The sequence below is a fragment of the Crocuta crocuta genome, unplaced genomic scaffold (genome assembly GCF_008692635.1).
Source record: "Crocuta crocuta isolate KB4526 unplaced genomic scaffold, BGI_CrCroc_1.0 scaffold56, whole genome shotgun sequence".
In the NCBI taxonomy this organism is placed as follows: Eukaryota; Metazoa; Chordata; class Mammalia; order Carnivora; family Hyaenidae; genus Crocuta; species Crocuta crocuta.
Window position 1 is genome coordinate 2,678,122 of NW_027531334.1, and position 19,161 is coordinate 2,697,282.

Consider the following 19,161-nt stretch of genomic DNA (forward strand, 5'->3'; position numbering starts at 1 on the left):
TCAGCAATCACTATCAAAATTCCAATGGCATTTTCAGAGAAATAGTAAAAGAAATCCTAAAAAATTGCATGGAACCACAAAAGACCCTAAATAGCTAAAGCCATTTTGAGAAATAAAAACAAAGTTAGAGATACACTTCTTGACTTCAAACTATATTACAGAGCTATAGCAATCAAAACAGTATGGCATAGCATAAAAAGACATCCAATTAATGAAAATGAATAGAGACTAGAAATAAACCCATTCAGTTTAAGACAAGGGGCCAAGAATATATAATGGGGAAAGGACAGTCTCTCCAGTAAATGGAGTTGGGAGAACTGAATTGCCACATACAAAAGAATGACACTGGACCAGTATCTCTCATCATACATGAAAATTAATGCAAAAGAATTAACGACTTGAATGTAAGACTCAAAACCATAAAACTCCTGGAAAAAGACCTGGGTGGTAAGACCCTCAACATTGGTCTTGGCAATGACTTTTTAGGTTTGACACCAAAAGCAAAGGCAACAAAAATGAAAATAAGTGCAACTACATCAAACTAAAAAGTTTCTGTACAAGAGCACCTGGGTGGCTCAGTTGGTTAAGCGTCTGACTTTGGCTCAGGTCATGATTCACAGTTTGTGAGTTTAAGCTGCCTGTCAGGCTCTGTGCTGACAGCTCAGAGCCTGGGGCCTGCTTCGTATTCTGTGTCTTCCTCTCTCTGCCCTCCCTCTCTTGCTCATGCTCTGTTTCTCTCAAAAATAAACAAACATTAAACAAATTTTTTAAAAAAAACTTCTGTACAGTAAAGGTGGCCATCAAAAAAAATGAAAGGGCAACTTAGGGAATATATTCACAATCATATATGTGATAAGGGGTTAATATCCAAAATATATGGAGAAGCCTTACAACTTAATAGCAAAAAACCCAAAAACACAACAACAACAACAACAACAACAACAACAACAACAAAACCCAAACAGATTTAAATGTGGGCAGAGAACCTAGGTGGACAGTTTTCAAAGGAGACCTACAAAAGGCCATCAGGTACATGAAAAGGTGTGGAACATCACTAATCATCAGGGAAATGCAAATCAAAATCACAATATCACCTCACACCTGTTTAATACCTATCACCAAAAGGTAAGAGATAAGTATTGGCAAAAATGTGGAGAAAAGGAAACCTTGTGCAGTGCTGATGAGAACATAAATTGGTGCAGCCACTATGGAAAACAGTACGGCATTTTCTTTAAAAATCAAAAATAAGACTACCATATAGAGTCCAGCAATCTCATTTCTGGGTATACAGCCAAAGAAAATGAAAATGAGACTTTGAAGAGATATCTGCACTACCATGTTTATTGCAGCCTTAACAACAATAGTTGAGAAATAGAACAACCTAAGTCTCCATTAGTGGTTGAATAAAGAAGTTATGGTACTATATATGATGGAGTACTATTCAGCCTTAAAAAGAGAAAAATGCTTCCATTTGCAATGATACAAATGGACTTTGAGGGCATATACTAAGTGAAATAAGTCAGAGGAAAATAAATACTGTGTGATCTTCCTTATATGTTGAATATAACAAATCTGAACTCATTAAGACAGGACAGATTGGTGACTGCTAGAGGTAGGCAGTTGGGGATAGAGAAATGGGTGAAGGTGGTCAAATGGTACAAACATCCAGTTATAAGATAGATAAGGTCTGGAGATGTAGTATACAATATGATGACTGTAGTTAACAATATTGTATATTTGAAAGTTACTAAGAAGGTAGGTCTTAAAAGGCCTCATCACAAAGGATGGCTCAGTCAGTTAAGTGTCCAACTTTGGCTCAGGTCATGACCTCACAGTTACTGAGTTCAACCCTTGAGTTGGGCTCAGCTTGGAGCCTGCAGATGTTTTGGATTCTGTGTCTCCCTCTCTCTCTGCCCCTCCCGGGCTCATGCTCTGTTGCTCTCTCTCTCTCTCAAAAATAATAAAAACATTAAAAGTTCTCATCACAAGAAAAAAAATTGTAACTGTGTGGATCAATGTTAACTAAATTTACTGTGACAGACATTTTGTAATAGATACATGTATGAAATCATTATATTGTACACCCTAAACTAATATAATATTATGTGCCAATCATGTCTTAATAAACAGGAAAATAGGCTTTTGATATTTTCCAAGAATATATATTGCTGGATTTGGTTTGCTGGCATTTTGTTAGAGACTTTTGTATCTTTTTAAATGAGGAATATTTGTCTCTAGTTTTATGGTTATGTAATATCTTTTCTGGTTTGTTATCAGGGTAATACTAGTTTCATAAAATAAGATGAGAAGTTTTCCTTCTTTATTTTCTGGAAGACTTTGTGTGGGCTTCATAGTATTTATTTCTTAAATATTTGATAGAACTTATCAGTGAAGCCATCTAGACATGGAATATTCTTTGAGAGAAGTTTATAAATACAAATTCCAATTTTTCATTGTTATAGTGCTACTCAGATTTTGTATTTCCTCTTGGGTCAATTTAGGTAATTTGTGTCTTTTAAGGAATTTGTGAATTTCATCTAGGTTATCAAATTTATTGGCGTAAAATAGTTCATACTCTTGCCTTATTATTTTAGTTTCTGTAGTATCTGTTTCCCCCTATTTTATTCTTGATATCATGAATTTGTATTGTCTTTGTCTTGATAATTCCAGCCAAAGATTTATCAATTTTATTGATCTCTTCAAGGAACTAACTTTTGGTTATAGACTTTTTAGGAATAGTGCTTGTCAGCTTTCTAAGTCATTGATTTCTCTGTTCTATGTCATTTCCTTTATTCTAATTAATTTGGGTTTAGTTAATTATTTTCTTCTTAAAGTTTAAGCTGTAAGCTTTGATCTTATACATTTCTTCTTTTCTAATTATAAACATTTACAGTTTAAATTGAGGTATGAATTTAAAGTATAAATGAAACTGAGCTTTGTTTCCTAAGTTCTGCTGTATCTTTATCATTATTCATTCCAAAATATTTTCTAATATCCCTGTTATTTCTTGTTGATTGAGGTTTATTTTTAAGTATGCTGTTTAATTTCCAAATATTCACAGGTTTAAAAATATTTTTGATTTCTAATTTAATATTTTGCCATCATAGAAAATAGTTTGCATGATTTAAGTTCTTATAAATTTACAGGGAGTTGTACTTAACAACCATTCTGTTTTTTCACTTTTAGTGCAGTAGTCAGTAAATTACATGAGATATTCAGCACTTTATTGTAAAATGGCCTTTGTATTTGATAATTTTGCCCAAAAGTAGGCTGATGTTTAAGATGGGCTAGGCTAGACTATGTTAAGTAGGATAGGTATATTGAATAGATTTTCAATGTATGATATTTTCAATTATTGCTACATAACCCTGTTGTAAGCTGTGGAAAGTCTGTAGTCATTAACTTAAAAAAATGCTTGGGCTCTGTGGACAATAGTAGTACCACACATTCAGAATTATACTTTTGCTTTATGACTGAATTTGATTATATACATATAGTAGGCAAACTGAAGTTTATTGTTACATTTGTGGCTGGGTTGCCTATTTTTCTGATAGGTACAAGAGTAAACCTCTGGATGACTATGAAGATCCCAAAGATGTCCAAGCCATCAAAGAGGCCCAGGTGTATATGGGAGACTTCAATCTGAAGACAGCCCCAGACTATAAGATACCTGAGCACATGAGAGTAAATGCTGCCAAGAAGGAAGAGGAACTGGGACACCTAGATTCCATGGTACTTCTTACCCACTGCTTTCATGACAATGAGCGGCACACTGAGTTTTTAGTGGTTTTCTGTGCTGAAACCACCCATTTCACTAGCTGGCTTACAGGAATATATAGTCATAGAAATTTAGAACTGAAAAAGGTCTTCATGATTATTTAGAATAATGCCCCCTTTTTACAAATAAGGACACTGAGGCCCAGAGAGGACCAGAGATTTGTCTGTGATTATTTAGTTAAAATGGCAGAACCAGCCTTCAAGTTAATTACTTGATTCAATATATTTCATGGGTGAAAGCTCTATAGTTTAGAGACTTTGAATTTCTGAAATTCAAACATGTCCATGTGGATATAGTTTTTGGCTGCTATAGGCTGCCGAAGACTTAGGGGAAAAGGCGATTGTTCAGCCTTCTCTTTTTTTCCTAGGATTTAAAAAAATTTTAGGTGTCTCAATAATAACTTATTAACATACTCCCTTTTAAAATTTTTATCTACATTCTGCCAAACTGCTTCCAATTATCCTGATTTCTCATTCCCATTTTCTTACTAAAATCTCCTTTCCCTGTCATGGTAATTTTTTAATTTGGACTGGCAAGTGACTTTTCACACTTAGAGACTCAGGAAGTAGCTGAGCTACTATTTTGAGGAGAATTTGGTACATGGCCACCTACTATAGCCATGCAGTTTGAACATTACAAGACATCCCATTGGAGAGAATGCCAATCTTAACACAGATCTAACATATTAGAGTATTTTATAATTTTCTGACAAGTGGCAGTAAAGTGTCTTCAGGGAAAAAAAGTCTTTTCAGTTTCACTGAAGATGCTATATGTACGAGAAGTACAAGGATCCTGGTATGGCAAATCATATCCATAAATAAATTTTCATAACTCATAACTATAGTTTTCTGTTTAAACAGACATTTTGAACATTTTCCTAGTGGCCATCCCGGTTGTTTTTCTAGCTGTTCATCCAAGGTAATTCTGTTTCATCTATCATATACCATCCATCATCATAGAGAAATGTTTTTGAGTACAATTCAGTTATCCAAGCTGAAATTTCATAGTCTAGCTAAAGATGATGGACAGTTATGATGTCTTGAACTGAACTGCATTACACTGAAATCCATTTTATTAAAAAAAAAAAAACCGGCAGCATAAATTAATGTAGAGCACACTGTTCTACAAGTCCCAAGATCAGAGTTCTGTTCCCATCTCTTCCACTTAATAGCCACGTAAACTTTGCTAGTCATGTGCATGTCCCTAAGCCTCAGTTATATTGTCTGTTAAAAGGGTAATAATACCAATTAACAACCATAAAACATATCTAGTCTGCCTCATAAAGTTCATGTGATGGTCAAAGTCAATAAATGGTCATTACTGTCATGGCTAAATTAAAAATTACTAACTTCAAAGTTTTTTTCAAATAACATGTATCTGTGGCCAATATTTTGGAAATATATTTGGAAATACCTGTGCCAATATTTAGGTATGTGTGGTATTTGGAAAACTGAAAAGAAAATGTTGGCATGTATAACGCTTTCCTCAAAGAGGTGAGCCTTAGAGTCATCAGTCTGGCTTAGATTTGTTCTTTTAAGCTTCATTCTTAGTCCTTCAGGTGCTTTAAAGTGGTCCACCATTCACAGAAGTGCTGGATTCTGAGTTTTACTTTAATGCTATAAAGATTTGTTCTTAAGTATGTAAAAAAAATCTCCTCTATTTCATTGTAGTGTTCTTGGTTCATAGGTAGTAATTATACAGGCAAGTTTTCTAAGACTACCTGGAGAAGTGCCTTTTCTTTTTGAAATATAACATTCAGTGTTATATTAGTTTCAGGTAAACAATATGATGCTTCATCAAATGTGTACATTACTCAGCGCTCACCACAATACGTATAGTCACCAGCTGTTACTAAATAATGTTACTACAATCTTACTATATTCCCTATGCTGTACTTTTCATTTATGTGACTTATTTATTTTTTTACTAGAAGTTTGTACCTCTTAATCCTTTTATCTATTTCACTCATTTCCCCACTCCACCTCTGGCAACCACCAGTTTGTTCTTCGTAGTTAAGAGTCTGGGTTTTTTTAAAACATTTTTGGCAAGATGGCGGAGAAGTAGGGAGCTCCGTACTTGCACTCGCGCCCATGCCTCACACGGAAAAGATCTGAAGCCATAGGAAACCTTATGAAACCCAAGAGCTTGGGAGAAAAAGGACGCAGAATCCACTGAGAAAGGCTTCTAACGTGAGTGCGAACTGGGGAACATAAAATCGGGCTGGGATCGGAGACTCCAGGGTCGGGACGATCCCCCTCTGCAGGAGTGAGAGGGGAAAGAGAGAGAGTCTGAAACAGAAAAACCTCTGCTCTGAGGGAAAAACCTCCACTCGGGCATGTAAAGACCTTGCCCACAAAATACCTGCGTGCCAGGTCCCCACGCTCCAACTCGCCCCGAGGGGAGGTGCTCATGGACTGGTTCTTTGTGCGGGCTCCTGGCTGGCTGGGAGAAGCTGCGCGCCTGCCGCCATTGCCCTCCTGGCGGGCTTGGACCCCTGGAGGAGTCGCGCGCAGGCACCGGGCGTCCGCGCTCCTGGCTGGCTGGAGCTCTAGAGGGAAGGCAAAGAGCTAAAAACTGGGAGATTTGCCCGCGAGTTCGTGTTTTGGGTGACGAGACACAGAGGGACCTGGATTTCCTCACTCCAGCGGGCTCGGCTCCCTGGCAGGCAAGGCCCCCGCCCCGCCCAGGCCCCCCAGCCTGACCCGGAGGAGAAGGGAGCAGCGGCTTCTGGCTCCACCCCCAGAGCTCGGCAGGAGGCTTGGAATTGCCCTGAGGGGATTGCCTGCGGCAAATTCAGCGGGGCACTTGGACTGGGATTTGGAGGCTGGGACTGGCCCAGGTTGAAGAGCACAACAAACTTTGGCTGCACCCCTGGCCCTGGGAGTTTACACGCCCAAAAAAGCGAGGTGCAGCGCTTGGTTCAAGAAGGGACTGGAGCACCGTCACTCTCCTCCCCACAACCGCACAGGCAGAGCTCCCGCCTGAGGCATTGGATCACGCCACGCCNTTCCTTTTGACCTTTTTATGTATTTTTTTATTTTCTATTATTCGTCCTCCCTCCTCTGTCTTTTAACTTTTTCGCTTTCCCTCTCGGTTTGCATGTTAGTCGGATTTGTCTGTGTGTTTGTGGGCTCCTGCTCCTTGTGTGTTTGTCAGTCTGTTTTCTTCTCCAGGGCTACCTCAAGAAACAAGCCAAAGTACACATGGTGGAGAGGCCCAAATATCACTATGAGTAGGAAAACAAAATAACCAAGGTCTCAACAGGAGACACCAAGAGATACCATTGAAAAAACACTCTCTGAAAGGACAGGCCCTGGACAGTCAAAGAGTCTTCTTGGATACAGCAGCGCTCACAGGTGCAGAGAGCATAACAGGTCTTTAAAACTAACAAGAGCCAGAAAGCTAACTAAAATGACAAAACGAAAAAGCTCTCCTCCAAAGAAATTCCAAGAAAAACTGACAGCTAATGAACTGCTCAAAACAGATATCAGCAGCATANAATGAAAATGGATTTATTACAACCAACCCTTCAGAAATACAGGCAATTATCAGGGAATACTATGAAAAATTATATGCCAACAAATTGGACAACTTAGAAGAAATGGACAAATCCTAAACGCACACCCACTACCAAAATTCACATGGGAAGAGATAAGAAATCTGAACAGACCCATAACTAGTGAGGAAATCAAATCAGTGATCAAAAATCTCCCAACAAATAAGAGTCCAGGACCTGATGGCTTCCCCGGGGAATTCTACCAGACGTTTAAAACAAAACTAATACCAATTTTTCTCAAGCTATTCCAAAAAATAGAAACTGAAGGAGAACTCCCAGACTCATTTTATGAAGCAAGCAGCACTCTGATTCCCAAGCCAGACAGAGATCCAGCTGAAAACGAGAACTACAGGCCAATATCCTCGATGAATACGGATGCAAAAATCCTCAACAATATACTTGCAGCTCGAATCCAACAGCACATAAAAAGAATTATCCACCAAGATCAAGTGGGATTCATTGCTGGGTTACAGGACTGGTTCAACATTTGCAANTCTTGAATGCTGACAAAAACTGAGGACTGATGGATGTGGGGGTGAGGGGGGAGATGGGCATGGAGGGGGGCACTTGTGGGGATGAGCACTAGGTGTTATATGGAAACCAACTTGACAATAAACTATTTGGAAATGAAATTTTTAAAAAAGTAATTGTAGGTTAAAAAAACCTATCATTTTTATTTAAAAAAGTCTTTCTTAATAAAAAATAAATAAATAAATTATGTAAAAAAAGAGTCTGGGGGTTTTTTGTTGTTTCTTTTTGTTTTGTTTCTTAAATTCCACATGAGTGAAATCATATGGTATTTGTGACTTATTTCACTTAGGATAATAAACTTTAGGGCTATCCATTTTGTCCCAAATGGCAAAATCTCATTCTTTTTTGGATGAATAATATTTCATTGTATGTATATATCGCCTATTTATCCATTCTTCTATGGATGGACACTTGGGTTGCTTCTATATCTTGGCTATTGTAAATAATGCTGCAGTAAACATAGGGGTGCATAGATCTTTTCAAATTAGTGTTTTCATTTTCTTCAGATAAATACCCTTAAGTGGTATTATTGGGTCATATGCTAGTTCTATTTTTAACTTTTTGGGCAACCTTCATACTGTTTTCCATAGTGGTTGTGCCAATTTACATTTCCACTAACAGTATATGCGGGTTCCTTTTTCTCCACATTCTTGCCAACACTTGTTATTTCTTGTCTTTTTGTTACTAACCATCTTGACAGGTATAAGATGATATCTCATTGTAATTTTTTTTGATTTGTGTTTCCCTGATTAGTGACGTCGAGCATCTTTTCATAGGTCTGTTGGCCACCTGTATGTTTCCTTTAGAAAATGTCCATTCAGGTTCTCTGTCCATTTTTTTAAAATAAAAGATTCAAGGATGTTTAATTTCTTTTTCTTTCTTTCTTTCCTTCCTTCCTTCCTTCCTTCCTTCCTTCCCTCCCTCCCTCCCTTCCTTCTTTTTTTTACAAATAGTTTATTGTCAAGTTGGTTTCCATATAACACCCAGTGCTCATCCCCACAAGCGCCCTCTTCCATGCCCATCTCCCCCCTCTCCCTGCCCACACCCATCAGTCCTCAGTTTGTTCTCAGCATTCAAGAGTCTCTCATGGTTTTCTCTGCCCATTTTTTAATTGGATTTTTTTTTTTTTGGTGTTGAGTTGTATAGGTTCCTTATATATTTTGGATGGTACCTCCTTATTGGATATATCATTTACAAATATCTTCTCCCATTCACTGGATTGCCTTTTGGTTTTGTTACTGGTTTCTGTTGCTGTGCAAAAGCTTTATATTTTGGTGTAGTTCCAATAGTTTATTTTTGCTTTTGTTTCCCTTACCTTAGGAGATAAATCTAGAAAGATGTTTCTATGGCTGATGTCAAATAAATTACTGCCTATATTTTCTTTTAGAAATTTTATGGATTTAGGTCTCACATTTAGGTCTCTCTTCTATTTTGAATTCATTTTTACGTATGGTATAAGAAAGTGGTCAAGTTTCATTCTTTTGCATGCAGCTGTCAAATTTGTCCAGCACCATATGAAGAGACTATTGTTTTCCCCATTGTATATTCCTGCCTCATTTATCATAGATTGACTGTATAAGTTGGGTTTATTTCTGGGTTTTCAATTCTTTCCATTGATCTACATGTCCATTTTTGTCCAGTGCCATACTGTTTTGATTACTACAGCTTTGTAGCAGATCATGAAGCATGGGATTGTGATACCTCCAGTTTTGTACTTTTTTCTTAAGATTGCATTGGCTATTTGGGGTCTTTTGTGGTTCTATACAAATTTTAGAATTACTTGTTGTAGTTCTGTAAAAAAGATGCTTTTGGTATTTTAATAGGGATTGCATTAGATTGGTGGATTGCTTTGGGTAGTCTGGATATTTTTAACAATATTAATTCTTCCAATCTATGAGCATGGACTATCTTTCCATTTATTTGTGTCTTCTTCAGTTTGTCTCACCAATAGTTTTCAGGGTACAAGCCTTCACTTCCTTGGTCAAGTTTATTGCTAGGTATTTTATTCTTGTTGGTGCAATTATAAATGGGATTGTTTTCTTAATTTCTCTTTCTGCTACATCATTATTAGCATATAGAGGCAAAACAAATTTCTCTATGTTAATTTTGTATCTTGCAACTTTACAAAATTTACTGATCAGTTCTAGTAATTCTTTGATGGTGTCCTTAGGTTTTTGTCCCAATATAAGTATCCTGTCATCTACAAATAGTGACAATTTGACTTCTTCCTTACCAATATGGATGCCTTTTATTTCTTTTTCTTGTCTGGTTGCTGTGGCTAGGACTTCTAGTACTATGGTAAATAAAAGTAATGAAAGTGGCCATCCTTGTCTTACTGATGTCTCAGGTTTTCACCATTGACTTATGATGTTAACTGTGGGTTTTTCATATAAAGTCTTTATTATGTTGAGGTATGTTCTCTCTAAGCCTACTTTGTTGAGAGCTTTTCTATCATAAATGGATGTTAAATTTTGTAAAATGGTCTTTATGCATCTATTGGGATGGTCATATAGTTTGCACTCTTTCTGTGGTTAATGTGGTATATGACATTGATTGATTTCCAAATACTGAACTGCATTTGCACCCCAGGAATAAATCCTACCATATTATGGTGAATAGTTTTTTCAATGTATTGTTGAATTTGGTTTGCTAATATCTTACTGATATTTTATCTATGTTCGTCAGAGATATTGGCCTGTAGTAGTACTAGTTGTTGTTCTTATTATTGTTTTTGTTATTACTGTGGTTTTGTCTGGTTTGGGAATCAGGGTAATGCTGGCTTTATAGGATACACTTGGAAGCTTGACTTCCTCATATTTTTTGGAAGAGTTTAAAAAGAATAGATATTAACTCTTCTCTCAATATTTATAGAATTAACCTGTGAATCCATCTGGTCCTGGACTTTTGTTTTATGATGACTGATTTAATTTCATTGCTAATAATTATTTTGTTCATGTTTTCTATTCTTCAGTTTTAGAAAAATATATACTTCTAGGAATTAATTTCTTCTAGGTTGTCTAATTTGTTGGCAAATAATTTTCCATAATATTCTCTTAAAATCTTTTTATATTTCTGTAGGTTCAGTTGTTATATTTCTCTTCCTTCATTTCTGATTTTATTTATTTAGCCTTCTCTTTTTTCTTGATGAGTCTAGCTAAAGGTTTATCACTTTTATTTATCTTTTCAAAAACAAGCTCCTGGTTTTATTGATCTTTTATTGTTTTTATTTTCTCTATTTCATTTACTCCTACTCTAATCTTTATTATTTCATTCCTTCCACTAGCTTTTTGCTTTGTTCTTGTTCTAGCTCCTTTAGGTGTAAGATTAGATGGTTTATTTGAGCTTTGTCTTCTTTCTTGAGTAGGCCTCTATCACTATAAACTTCCTTCTTAGAACTGCTTTTGTTGCATTCCAGAGATTTTGGACTGTTTTTTTCCTTTTCATTAGTCCCCATGTATTTTTTTTATTGCCTCTTTGATTTCTCTGTTGACCCATTCATTGTTGAGTAACATGTTATTTAACCTCCATGTTTTTATGTTCTATCTAATATTTTCTTGTAATTGATTTCTAGTTTCATACCACTGTGGTCAAAAAAGATGCATGATATAATTTCCATCTTCTTAAATTTATTGAGATTCTTTTTGTGGCCTAACATGTGAATTATCCTGGAGTATATTCCATCTGTACCTGAAAAGAATGTGTATTCCATTTTGAGATGGAATATTTTTTATATATCTCCTAGGTTCATCTGGTCTAATGTGTTATTCAAAGCCACTGTTTCCTTGTTGATTTTTCTGTCTGGGTCATGTATGCATTGATGTGAGTTGGATGTTAAAGTCCCCAAATAATATAGAATTACTCTCAATTTGGAGAAGTGCCTTTTGATTTTTTTTAACCTGTGTATTTTATGCAAAGTAACTCTTAATAGCCTTTGGACCATCTTGTTACCTAATTGTATACAGGATTAGAGTTGCATGTGCCTATAGGCTCTGGTGAGAACATTTTGGAAACATAGAGTGGGGAAAGAGCTGGTAATGAGGGAGCAGTGAGCCACTATGGTTCCTGTAGCTTGAGGCAGGGGCCACAACTTGGCTTAGATAAATGGGTAAGGAACAAAGGAAGTATCCTATAATTTCTTGGTGTACCATACATGATATTGCAATTCGGGGTCATGACATTGACTGCACAAGAAGTAACAGTAATAATATGGCCAAAATGTAGAATAAATATAGACTAAACTGTAGTTTGTCCATAAGTGGGCAACCCTAAATGTGTCTAAGCCAATGGAATTTGAGTTTCAATCAGGGAAAGGCAGTTAATGTGTGTGTGTTCCTGACCAAAGAATGAGCTTTCCCTCTCTAGGTTCTGGCTGAGTACTAGCCTTCAGGACGGACTTCTCCTGGGTGGTGGGAAGAGAACAGCAGACTTGAGCCCAACAAGCCAGCTGAGACATACTGGAAGTCATATCCATACGGTCTTCCTCTTTCAGAGAAGCTAAATGGGAAACAACCTAAAAGCTAGACAAACGAGTAACTTAGTAGTGAATAGGAATGATCAGATGAATTTTTATCTTGGATTTTTGCTAGGCATACCAGTCAAGGAACAAAAATCATATTTCAAACTGCCCTTTGTGAGTGGGTTCTCATTTTGTTTCCTTCTTTTCTTTTTATTAGGCCCATTCAAAGAAAATGCACATGAACAAATGTATCCTCTCTCTTCGAGATCTTAAAGTGGCTGTCATTGAAGAAATACAGTGCCTGGTGCAAGAATTGAAGACCATTCAGTCAACTCTTCACCCATCCAAGCACATCCCTATTCCTGAAATCCCCCAGATACACCCAGAAGAAGTTCCAGAAAAGAGATTTCACTATGATGAGGAAACTCTCCTAAATTTTAAAAAAAAGCAGATGAAGATTAAGGCTAAAAAGACCCCTGAACCGGAACAGGGAGGGTCTGCAGGTTTAGGTGGAGGATTCCTCAAAATCTCTGCTGGAAAGGATAGTGATTTGACAACAAGAGATTCATTGTCTAGATCATCAAAGTTATCAGCATTCAATGTAGAAACTCCAAAATTAATAGAATTTGAAAAAGTAGATCCAATTGATATAGAGCTGGAGATTATGAAGAGGGATGAGATTAAGCATGTGTACATGCAACAGTATTTGACCAACAGGGTAAGACGTGAAACTGTGCCTTTTTATCTTCTTTTTTTCTTTCTTTTTTTTTTTTAATGTTTTATTTATTTCTAGGAGAGAGAGAGAGAGACAGCGTGAGCAGGAGAAGGTCAGAGAGAGAGGGAGTCACAGACTCTGAAACAGGCTCCAGGCTCTGAGCTGGCAGTCAGCACAGAGCCCGACGCGGGGCTCGAACCCACGAACCGCGAGATCATGACCTAAGCGAAAGTCGGACGCTTAACCAACTAAGCCACCCAGGCGCCGCAAAACTGTGCCTTTTTAAAGCTGAAAGAGAGGAGAAGGGAAGAAGTAGATGTCTGTCTGTCTTTTTTTCTTTCCTTTATTTCTCTCTTTCTCTCTTTCTTTCTCTCTTTCTCTCTCTTTCTCTCTTCCTTCCTCCCTCCCTCCCTCTTTGTCTGTCTTTCTTTTCTTTTCTTTCTGTCCTTTTCTTTCTTTTTTCTTCCTTCCTTCCTTCCTTCCTCCCTCCATCCCTCCCTTCCTTCTTTTCTTTCTTTTCTTTCATTTTCTCTATAATAATCTTTCCCAAGGCCTGACCTGGCTAAATGCTTAGCTTTCTCCCCATCCCTGGCCTTCTGGAAACCATTGCTCTCTACCCAAGAACATTAGAAGTTTTAAAGTTTTTGCTTTCTGCAAAGCTAAAAATTAAGGGCAAATCCATGTTAATCAGCATCTAACTCAAGTCTCCGTAAAGGGCAAGTGATGGAGCAGCTTTCAGATGATGGATGGAACATAATCTTAAAACCTTCCAGAGAAAATGGGGCTCCTTCTGCTTTTTACATCCTTCTCTTTCTCTAATGTGTGATTTGCCTCATTAGTGGGAGTGTTCATGGTGATGACTGGCTTCAAAATTGTTCTGGAGCTGGAGTGGCTCCAATTTTTTTTCTTCTAGGAAACCAGATTGGGGCCAGTTGTATAGGAGGTATTCTGTATCTGGAAGTAAAAGGAACTTTCCTGGCTAGACAGCGCTCTGCTTCCAGTCGTGTAGAATTTTGTTCCTAAATGTCTGTCCAGCTCCACCCTGTGAAGTCACCACGATAGCTTACCAAACGTATTTTTCACTCAATATCTGTGAAAAATATCACTCAACTTCATCCCGCCTTGCTTTCTCACTCTTCCTCCCCTTCCCTACTTCTGTTCCCCACCCCCATTCTCAGTTTTATATTTGCTTTCCTTTGCTATTTCCTTCTACCTGTATTGATTTCCTTTGAAATATGAGTCATCAGTTAAAACTCATCACAGTTCCAAACCTTCTCTAGAACCTTCTGTCCACATTACATACTCTTCTTTTTTCTAAACTCCAGTTGCACCTGTAAGTAGCACCTCAGGTTTTGCACTTATTTTTCTTGCTGTTTTATGTGTGTTCTTTGTTCTATTGAAGTATAATGAACACACAGTGTTATATTAATTTCAGGGGTACAATATGATGATTCAATAATTCTGTACATCACTCATATGTGTTATTTTGTCTTGCAAATTAGATTACACAGTTCTTGAGAGAAGGGTCACATATAATCATCTTATGGTTCCCCTGCAGTGTCTAGTAAATGCTAGACCTATGGTAGATATTCAGTAAAAGTTTAATTGATTTCATTGTAAGTAATGTATTAATGGCATTAACACATGTATTGGACATTCTTTGTGCAGGAATAGTGGCAGCTGGGTAGTAGGGATGTAACAATACTCTAGCCAGACATATTCTCTATCCTGATAAAGCCTACAGGCTATCGGGTAAGTGAGAGCAAAACAGGTGTGAACCTTACAAACTCAACACCTATGTAGTACAGTTTCAAAATGGTGTTACACAAAAATATAGTCCTGCCTCGAAATAAATTTAAAAATAATTCAAATTTGTTGAACCAACATTAAAGAGAAGCCCACTTAGTCTACAACCATAGATAATTAAAAGTTTTCTTCTTTTTCTTTTTAAAGTTTATTCATTTATTATTTCTGAGAGAGAGAGAGAGAGCACAAGGAGGGAAGGAGAACAGAGAGAGGGAGACACAGAATCTGAAGCAGGTTCCAGGCTCTGAGCTGTCTGCACAGAGCCCGACACAAGGCTTGAACTCACAAACTGGGAGATCATGACCTGAGCCAAAGTCAGACACCCAACTGACTCAGCAACCCATTTTCCCCTCCTTTTTTTTTTTTTTTTAAGCTCTCACATTTCTCTAGCAGTAGTTTCACTGTTCCCAACCCACAGATCTCTTAATATTTTTTAGCCATATGCCGGGCCCTCACTCATTACAGGTTTTTGACTGTTGAGGCTCCCCATGATCCACAGACTGATGAAAGCATGGAATGGTTTGTCTTCTACCTCTGGTACTAGTTTCCTCAGGAGACCAGACCTTAGGAACTTTGATGCCTTCCTCTCCTTTGGGATGGGGTGAGAGGGGAAGCTGTGCCCAAATCAGCAAGACCGAGCATTTTAAAATCATTGGGATGGACTTGGAGGGTACTTTGTTCTCATCCCAACTCTATAAAATTAAATCACCTTTTGAAATGTTTGAAATTTTCAGAATAAGAAGGGAGGGAAATATTTAGTGCTTTCTGTATGAGAGGCAATGTAGAGATACTGTCGGCAAAGTGGAGGCAGAAATAAGCACTGTCCACAAAGAGCCCATAGTCTCCAATTTAAACCATACAGTACAGCAAGAAGAGCATTCTTGATTGATGGCTTAATGAATGGTAAAGAAAGAGCTGGAGGGACTATAGTTACAGAATCCCTACCACTTAATAAATTTATGTAAATTTCATAATATTGGCAAGTTGTTTCATAAGACTTATACATGCATACCACATGAGCCCATATAGTTTTTTCTCCATAATGAGGGTATAATGAGAAAATGCTTTTACCTAAACAAACTGGTATTGATAGTTTTAAAAATACACTAATCTGGTCTTAACTTGTCATATACCCTCAAATCTTTTTTCCACCTCAGATCAAAGAACTGATTGTCACCTTTGATGCAGAACTCCGTCTCCTGAGGCATCAGAAACTGAAACTAGATACTCAGATGAAATTATCTGACCTTCACCATGTCACATTATTTCAAGAAATGCTTCTCCTCAAGAATTTTGAAAAACAGGAGAACATACTTCAAGAGCGTGTTAATTCATTAGACAAAGAAGAACAGGATATGCAAGTATGAACGGGCAGGAGAGGGCTGGTTGGCTGTATCCCTGAGTTATGGAGGGGACTTGATGCTTCTTTTCTTTCTTCATCTTCTCAACTTAATTCTCTCCACTGTTCTAGTCGTCCCCTCTTGTCTTTTCTCCCTCCTCCTCCTCACTTGTTATTCCTGCTTGATCTGCTTTTGGTATTCTTGGTCAGAAAAGAAGTGAATCAGATTTTTTAGTGAATTTGATCTGATATTTTGTAAGGTAGGAGAATAAGTTTTCAAAAGTGAGCCTTATATGTAGTTTACAAATTTCAAAGTATATTTTTGTTGACACTAGCTTTCGTAAAGTTGACTTTTGATTGTATGTTACCCTTATGAACATACTGGGAAAAGAAGTTGACTAACTTCTTAAATATGGTCTCTAGCGTCACAGTAATATAATTGAGTGTCATGGGAAACTACATTTCTTGTTATGTATATGTTAAATTTAAAGAGATACATTATGCCATCTAACTTTGTTTTGAAGGAAGAAGGATTCCATCAAATAGATATTACGTATTGAATAGTAACATCATTTTTAAGGTATATCAGCTATACTAAGAGATGTTTTTGTTTTAGTTATCATATATTCATATGAAAAACATCTTTTGTTTGTGAGACATTTCACACATGCAAAAATATTAACTGGGAGTAAAAATCTCATTTAATTTTGATTTTTTGAGGAAGCTAAACATTAAAAAGCTGATCTTACTTGATTCTGAACTTAACTGATTTTTACAAAATAATGTTAAAGTTTTCACCAAGTAAGTGGATGGCTCTGCAAATATTAGAAATGTAAACTTCTATTAGGAAGGTTTAAAAAAATCTGTGAATTTTAACCTTACATTGTAATATGCCTTGTTATCTGAGCCTGGTTTATCAGACAGAAATACTCTGTCACTTTTTCCTGTTTTTGTTCATTTAGTGGAAAATAAATGAAACTCTTAAAGAGATGGAAGAGAAAAAGAATCAAATCGCCACACTTCAAGACCAAGAAAAAGCACTGTACGCTGGTTTCCAAGCAGCCCTTGGAGAAAACAATAAATTTGCTAATTTTCTCATGAAGGTCCTGAAGAAGAGGATTAAGCGGGTGAAGAAAAAGGAGGTTGAAAGAGATGCCGGTTTGAATTTCTTTCTAATATATGATCTTATTTATTTTCTCTTTAGCATGAAATGGAAAAGCAGCTGAGGACGTATTCACACCTTTTATTCGCTACAACATAGACAGAGGTGCTATGAGGTTGAAGGGCAGAGGCTATAAACCTGTTGGTCTCTAACCATCTGCAGTTAACTTGTGTGTAACTGGTCCAAGGCAGCTTAGGGTAGTTTCATTTAACAAACACATCTTCTCATTTGCCAACTGATTGTCATCTTTGATAAAATATCTTTTCATGTCTTTGCCCTTGTTTGAATAGGATTTTTTGCTTTTGTACCCTTGAGGTATAAGAGTTCTTATGGTCAGGGCACTAGTCCTGTGTCAGATGCTTTGCAAATATTTTCTTCCAATCCGAAGCTTGTTTTTTCACTTCCTCAACAGGGTCTTTCACAGAGCAAAAGGTTTTACTTTTGTTGAGGTCCAGTTTATCAATTTTTCTTTTTTTAGATCTTGCTTTGGTGTCAAAGTCTAGGAACTCGTGGCCTAGCCCTAGGTCCCAAGGATTCCCTCCTATCTATTTCTAAAAGTTCTATAGGTTAAAAAAACTTTTTTAAATGTTTCATCTATTTTTGAGAGAGAGGGAGACAGCGTGAGTAGGGGATGGGCAGAGAGAGAGGGAGACACAGAATCCGAAGACAGGCTCCAGACTCTGAGCACATAGCCCAACGCAGGGCTCAAACCCACGAACCATGGAGATCATGACCTGAGCTGAAGCCAGATGCTCAACCAGCTGAGCCACCCAGGCGCCCCTAAAATTTTTATAGTTTTACATTTTACATTAAAGTCTCTGATCCATTTGGGCTTAATTTTTATATATAGGGTGTGAGACTTAGGTCAAGGTCTTTTTTTTTATCCTCTTGTGAATGTCCAATTGCTCTAGCACCATTTGTTGCAAAAGCTATCTTTCTCCCATTGAATCACTTTTGATCTTTTCAAAAATTACTTGTGTGGATCTATTTGTAGGTGTTTGGCTCTATTGATCAATTTGTCTCCTCTTGACCAATACTATAGTCTTAAGTACAGAGGCCATTGAGTTCTGAAGTCAGGTGGACTAATTCCTTCCATTTTATTCTTCTTTCTCAAAATGATTTTAGCTATTCTATTCCCTTTAACTTCACATATGTTAGAATAAGTTTTTACATCTACAAAAAATCCTGGTGGAATTTTGATAGCAATTGTATTAAACCTTTATATTAGTTTGGGGAGAAACTGCATCTTGACTATGTTGAATCTTCCAATGAATGAACACAGTGTGTATTTAGAACTTTGATTTCTTTCATCAGCAATGTGTCATTTTCCACATACAACTCATGTTCATGTTCTGTTAGATTTATACCTAAGTATTTCCTTTTTAAAGTGATTTTAAGTGCTATTTAATTTTTTTAACAGTACAAATATTTTATTAAAATCTCACACAAACTCCTAGAAAATAATGTAATTAAGTGGCATACTAAAAATATACATTAGTACAATTTTATAATGTTATTTTATACTTATTCTTGGTGTCATGTGTTCATACTGGTATGAACAGGCTTAGCCGACTGAGCCACCCAGGCACTCCAGCCTTACCTTATTCCTAATCTGAGGCGGACAGGATTCAAACTCAACATTAAGTATGTACCTGTAGGTATTTCACTGATACTCTATCAAGTTGAGGAAGTTCCCCTCTGTTCCTAGTTTTCATCAGTTTTTATTATGAATGAGTATTAAACTTTTTTCAGATGTTTTCCTGCATTGGTTGATGATTACATGATTTTTTTTCTTTAGCCTGTGAATATGGTGGGTTA

General features: G+C 37.0%; 1 protein-coding gene across 1 annotated transcript in view; it reads left to right on the plus strand.

Moving 5' to 3' along the window:
- The window catches only part of CFAP44 (cilia and flagella associated protein 44), a 123,079-nt gene that overhangs the window by 80,060 nt on the left and 23,858 nt on the right, over positions 1–19,161 (plus strand). The window contains exons 25-28 of the mRNA XM_077771886.1: positions 3,555–3,732; positions 12,539–13,039; positions 16,000–16,203; positions 17,144–17,339. Coding sequence (XP_077628012.1) covers positions 3,555–3,732; positions 12,539–13,039; positions 16,000–16,203; positions 17,144–17,339 — 1,079 coding nt within the window. The remainder of the gene's footprint in view (positions 1–3,554; positions 3,733–12,538; positions 13,040–15,999; positions 16,204–17,143; positions 17,340–19,161) is intronic.